Source organism: Apteryx mantelli, chromosome 2 (assembly GCF_036417845.1).
Source record: "Apteryx mantelli isolate bAptMan1 chromosome 2, bAptMan1.hap1, whole genome shotgun sequence".
NCBI lineage: Eukaryota > Metazoa > Chordata > Aves > Apterygiformes > Apterygidae > Apteryx > Apteryx mantelli.
In genome coordinates, this window is record NC_089979.1 from 151,257,359 (window position 1) to 151,264,069 (window position 6,711).

The following is a 6,711-nucleotide window of genomic DNA, read 5'->3' on the forward strand; positions in this document are numbered from 1 at the left end:
CCCCCCTTAGCCTTCTCTTCTCTAGGCTGAACCAGCCCAGCTCTTTCAGCCTTTCTTCATAGGAGAGATGCTCCAGTCCCTTCATCATCCTAGTAGCCCTTCGCAGAACTCACTCCAGTAGCTCCATGTCTCTCTTGTACTGGGGAGCCCAGAACTGGACGCAGTACTCCAGATGTGGCCTCACCAGGGCTGAGTAGAGGGGGACAATCACCTCCCTCGACCTGCTGGCAACACTCTTCCTGATGCACCCCAGGATACCATTGGCCTTCTTGGCCACAAGGGCACATTGCTGCCTCATGCTTAACTTGGTGTCCACCAGCACTCCCAGGTGCTTCTCAGCAGAGCTGCCTTCCAGCAGGTCAGCTCCCAACCTGTCCTGGTGCATGGAGTTATTCCTTCCCAGATGCAGGACCCTGCACTTGCCTTTGTTGAACTTCATGAGGTTCCTCTCTGCCCACCTCTCCAGCCTGTCCAGGTCTCTCTGAATGGCAGCACAGCCTTCTGATGTATCAGCTACTCCTCCCAGTTTAGTATCAGCAGCAAACTTGCTGAGGGTGCACTCTGTCCCTTCACCCAGGTCACTGATGAATAAGTTGAACAATAATATAGTATAGTGCATTCTCTTGCACGCTCAGCTTCCCAGTAAGTACTCTTGCTACTGTTATTTGTAATTAGCAACATCTTGAGGCCTGTGTCAGTTGCAAAGCTTTGCTGTCCTGGGCACATTTCCTGGGCATATTTCATGGCCCTCTGATATGGCTGCTTCATTGAAATACCAGCTGTGGTGCATCGCACAAGCTATGCTATGTCCCTGCTTATTCCAGAACACAGAATCGCAGATTGGTTAGAAGGGACCTCTGGAGATCATCTAGTCCAACCCCCCTGCTCAAGCAGGGTCACCTGGAGCACAGTGCAACAAGGCCATTCCAACTCAGGTTTCTTTCAGTTTCTAAGCAGTTTCCATGTAATTAGCATATTTTTTTATTTATCTAAACTGAGTTGTCTGTTAGTCTTGCTAAAGAGGATAGGATAAGCAGACAATTTCAGAAACAGAAAACTCTACAAATGTTAGATTCAGTATAAACAGCACAGCAAACTCTTCCCTGTCTTATACTCACTTTGGGCATAGAGGGATTGCTCTCAAAGTCCTGTCCTTAATCCTTCTGCTGAATCTGCAAGAAAAGTTCTGAATAATATGCCCTGTTTATTTGGAGGCCAACAGCTAATTTTGCATGCCAGAGGCTACAGAACCTCTCAGATGGTTAACAGGGTACAGTCACTATTATTTCACTATTAAGATATATAAATCAGTGTAATTGAGATTAAAATCTCTGTATCATATTTGCAAATTATCTGAAAAATTCAGTTCTGCATGTTTCCTGCCTTTTCACCTATAAAGACCTTAAAGAGTTAAATATATAGGTGATTATTATTTTCTTATGTCTTGTCGATCTCCATGATGAATTTGGTTTCTAAGGTCCTCTAGGGAGTGTCATAAGTATGCCAATATGCCTAAATGCTTGAATTTTAATTTGTTGAATGAGCTGAAAAACTTGACAACTAAATCACAGTCTAAAACATGTTTTTGTGATTAAAACATAAATCCTTTGAAGAACAATTCTTATAATGAAATTACTAGCACAGTCAGAAATATATCACTGAAAATGACATTGCGGAAAGTGGCCTGGTAGTGTCTGACCTTGAAGTCCCAATACTACCTTGATTTTTATATATATATATATATATAGATGCACAGTGACACCCATGTTACAAAGCCAGATATAATCCTTGCATACCCAGGCATCAGACTAGATTTTATAAAATACTACTGCACAATATTTGCTGGTGGGATCAGCCAGTATTTAGCATTTCAAAAATCTCAACATCTGCATTGTACAGCAGTAACATTCCAGAGACTGATTTCTTGTTTTTATGTATTATTTTCCATAGACCTTCAACTCACAAACACAACTAATAATGGTATTTGGTTATCTTATTTTTGAATGTTGAATATAATGTTGAAAAGTGGAATTGTTAACTTAATATACTTATTTATTGACAGTCTGGGCAAAGTGCTAGATTTAGATGTCTATTACCAAGAATTTTCATCTATTGATTCCACCTCAAAGGACAGCAGTTCTGCCACAAAAAAGAAGAGACAACCAGCTGAACGCAGGACTACAACTTTAAGAGCTACTGAATGGTAAGTCATACAAAATAATAATAGGAAAAAATAAATGTTGTATATCCTACTTTAGAAAACTGTGTGTGTGTGTATGTATATATATTATATATATATATCTTTGTACACATTCACACAAAATAAAGATGCACTTTCAAATTAGATATAAATCTATCTTTTTTTTCTAATCATGGAATCTTGCAAAATTGATTTGAAAACTGTATAACTGAAAATTTCCCATCTCCACGTAGCAGGGACAAATGATACTATGATTGGGGTTCAGCCTGCCTGCCAGGCTTTGGCTTCCCAAGCTCCAGATAAGAGGGACAGACTTCCTGCTGTAAATATGTCATCTAAAATGGAGATAAATGAAAGCAAAATCTAAAACTTCTGTTTCTGGCTCAGGCTTTAAATAGGGTGGGTGGGTGTTGAACTTTTTGCCTGCTTTTTGCAGCTGAGACAGCTGCTTGACTTCCTCCTTTTCCTGCTGCCCTGTAGCAGCACAGGTACGGATAGTCAGCAGCTGATGCCACCAAAGCGGACAGGCAGGAGAAGCACCCGAAAGGGAAGGCTTGCTGTGCCTGCCTTCTCCCCACATACGCTTCATAGAGGCTGACCTCTGCTGGGCGAAGGAAATCGTCTTCTGGGTCTTGCTAGTGTGCGGGCATGCATTACACACACACACACACACACACACACACACACACTTGGAAAATATCTAAGTAAAAGGCATAAGGAAAACACTTTAAGTCTGGGAGGATTGCTGAATTTTCAAAACATATCCAAAATAACAGAGAAACTGTTTGTAAAACATTTTGTGCCTGTTACTTTATTTTACCTTTTGGCATTTTTCAAGTAGCATCTAAATTAGTTTTAGAAAGGTGTTGTGGAATTAGATTGGAATGGAATGGAATGAAATGGAATGGAATTAGCAATAACAACAATATCAGGGAGCTACCTTACAGTTTATATCCCTTGGAAAATGTTACATTTCTAGATATGTTGAGTACATCAAATCTTTCACTGTTTCACTAGGAAGCTGCAAAATATGAGGCCTGGTTCAGATGAATGAGAATTTTGCCACTGAGCTCACTGAAAGGAAGTTCTTGCTTTACACCATGTGCAGCTCTGATTACATCCTGAATAGCCAAAGTGAAAAAAATCCATGTAACTCTGAATTTACACTATTACCTCTGAGGTCTCTCTATCTCTGTCATAAATTTAAGTAATAAACATTTTCTGCAGATCACCAGCTCTTCAATAGGAAATTTTTGTGTGTATACAGCCTCCTGGATCTAGAGAAATTAAGCCTCGAATTTGTTTTTTTGGCAGTTCACTGGTGGTGGTGCATACCTCCAGTGTAGAACGCTACGTATTTCTGTAGTTACTTCAGAGTAATACACTGTCTCCAAGTAGCTAAGTTTTATTTTTAATCTTACTCCACAAAAATACCTGGTGTCAGGTCACCATTCCTGACATTTACCCACCATTTACCCTGCTTGGGCAGGGGGGTTGGACTAGATGATTTCCAGAGGTCCCTTCCATCCTCAACCATTCTGTGATTCTGTGATTCCAGCCTGTCAGAGTTTGCTTCCAAAATGCAACTTTCCATCTGAAAAAAATAAGATCAGATGAGCATTTGCACTGAGTTCAACAAGCAGATTAAAAATAAACCAAGCAAATTTACACCAATTGAAAATCTGTCCAGTCCAGTATAACCATCAGGCAAAAACTACTGCAAAGCACCTGTACATGTTCTCAATATTGTTATTATGTCCTTTTATTATGTCCCCTTCTTAGAACAAGTTGTTCTTCAATGTTCATCTATTCTTAGTATAATGTGTTTGTTCTGAGGTGCCTGCGTTATGCAGCAGAGGCCTAGGAAAGTCAGTTGATATTTTTTCTTTTTATTTTTTATTTTGCTGAGGGTGGAGGTTAAGCAGTCAATTAGTAGGGTTTGCCAAGGTAAATATTTTGACTTTAATTTCTAAAGCACCTCTGTGCTTAATCCCTAGGTCAAAGGTTGCAGAAAACCCTCTGGAAGAGAGTAAAACCGAAGATAATCCCTATGACTACAGAAAACTGCTGCGGAAGACCTCACAGCGCCGGCGCCTTATCCAGCAGTTCTAGCTGCTGCTGCTGCTGCTGCTGTTGCTGCTGCCATTTGGCTTTTATTAGCATAATCTTTTTTATGATTTTATACCACATGCTTCCTTTTTTTTTAATCTCCAGTGTTTCAAGTTTACAACGTGTGTGTTCATGTGAATATGAACTATTGCAGTTTACAGCCCAACACCATTGCAAAGGGACACTGTCAATCACAAATCAGATACTTAAAAAATCCCTAATATAAAAATCCAGGTTTCTTTCTGATATCACTGCTACATCTTAAAATTATTAAACATGAAGCAGCTTAAATATACTTTACTTTCCTCAGTGCATATTTCTTTCCTTTTTACATTTTGTTAGTCCTAATCAATTAAAATAGATCATTCAGTTTACAGTTTCCTAGTTAAGCTTTCAAATTCCCATATACACCTTCAGAAAACCTTGGTTATTATTTCTAAAAAAGTGTTTCACAGGAAAAAAAAGTATAAGAATTCCATGGGGGAATTTCTGTTCATTTCAGGTTTACAATGCCTAAATTTGGGGATAAGCTGTATGTGGCAAGTGTCCCTTTAATCAAAACAAAAGTACATGATTAATTGGATAGCATATTATAGCAGTTTATTTCTTTATTGACTTTACCATAAAGCTAATAGGCAGTTTTAAAGGTCAATAATGTGTGTATAATCTTTATGTTGGGGACGTCCATGTATAGGAAGTATATCCCATCCTCTCTTCTGCCCCAAGCTTTGTGATTAAATAATGAACTTCTAAATCATGTTTGCTTTGTTCTCCTTTGTGTTAGATTTTTAGGAATCGTAATCTCTGGGATGCCAAGAAAGGACTGGGAAAACACTCTGTGGTCGATTGCTGCCTCAATGTAATGATCATTCTTAATTAGTTCCACTAGAAATTAAGTGGAAACAAAGGTAATAGCCACTGTGTTCAAAATTTCCCCCAACTCTTAATTCAGAAAACCTTATTTCACGGAAACCAAACAGATAATTGGTGCATTTCCTTTTAGGATTCATAATTGCATGTTCACAGCTGCAAAACAAGAGAAGGCAAATTTCATCAAGCCTGTATAAAGGCCTGATCCTGTTCCCTTGCTTTGTTTCCCTAAATGTTATGACTGGCAGCAGCAGTAAGTCAAGGGGACTGTTTTTTTGTGTCCCCCCCCTGACATTTGGACCTTTCCCCAGAGACATGTAACCGTTGCTTCCTGATGTGTAACTAGTTATAAGGTTGCAAACCAGATTAAAATTTGCTGCAATATAAAAATTGTGATAAACTGTTTAAATTTTGAAAGTTGTTTTAAAGTTGCTTTCTCATGTATTATTAAAATGGCAAAAGAAATAAAAATGCACAAGGCAGTGATATGGTTGGCTGAGCCTGAATTACACCCAGAACTGATGAAATACTGTGGGCTGAGGCATGAGTGAGCAAGGCGGAGAGGAGCTCACAGCAGCCTCTTGACGTGGAAGGCTTGAGTTAGCTTCTACATTTCTTTCATGCCGATGTGATCTGGAAACTGCATCAGACCCGTTATTTCACACAAAGAAATCCCTGAGCTGGTTTTCCTTTGCTTTCCCACGACCAGGGCAGTGTTGATAAACATCAAGATGTTGCAGTGAGGCAGCAGCCCTGGTAGCCTTGGTGGGTGTCTGTTCACGGTAGAGAGGTGAACCGGGCCTGGGAGCCCCAGGGTCTGGCGGGAGGAGCAGTGGGTGACCGGTGCTCTCTGCACGGCCAAAACCTGGCCTGGGGCAGCCTGGCCTCTCTCTGCCAGGGCTGGGGCTTGAGCTTTCTCTCCGGTGCAGGAGGAGAGGCAGACTGGCAGGGACGGGCTATGTGCGCCCGCAGCCCTCGGGAACCAGCTCGGAGGAAGGGGGAAGCTCGGTGGCCTTCGAAAACGACGAGGGGGGAGGAGGGGGAGAGGGGTTCTTGTTTTTCTCCTCTGCCAGCCGCGTCTCCGAGGCCCGCTGCTGCGGAGCGGCACCAGGCTCTGCCTTGCTGGAAGCAGGGCGGCCGGGCCGCGGCGCTGCCGGGGCCGTGCGAGGAGAAGGGGGGCGCGGAGCCGCGGGAAGCGACGGGCCGGAGACCGCCCGCCCCCCGGCCGCCCCGGGCTCGCCTCGGCGCCGCCCGGCCCCCCACACGGCCCCGCCGCGGCGCCTCCCCGCGCCGGGGGCGGCCCGGCCCGGCCCGACGGGGGCCCCGCCCGCCGCAGCGCCGCCCCGGGCGGGCCGGGCGGCGCGGAGGGCAGGGCCGGCCCTCGCCGCCCCGCTGCTCGCCGCCTCGGCGGGGGCTGCCCCGGCCTCTGCGCCGCTGCCCGGGAGCCCCCGGCTCGCAGCTGCGCCGGGAGCTCAGCGGAGGGTCGGGGGGACACGATCTTTGAGGCGCTAGCGATAGCGGAGCCTTTCCCC

General features: G+C 43.7%; 1 protein-coding gene across 1 annotated transcript in view; it reads left to right on the forward strand.

Moving 5' to 3' along the window:
• Positions 1-5,653, forward strand: part of MYO3A (myosin IIIA) — a 134,896-nt gene extending 129,243 nt beyond the window's left edge. The window contains exons 34-35 of the mRNA XM_067291809.1: positions 2,063-2,203; positions 4,198-5,653. Of these exons, the coding sequence (XP_067147910.1) occupies positions 2,063-2,203; positions 4,198-4,312 (256 nt within the window). The 3' untranslated portion in view covers positions 4,313-5,653. The remainder of the gene's footprint in view (positions 1-2,062; positions 2,204-4,197) is intronic.
• Positions 5,654-6,711: the final 1,058 nt, after the last annotated feature.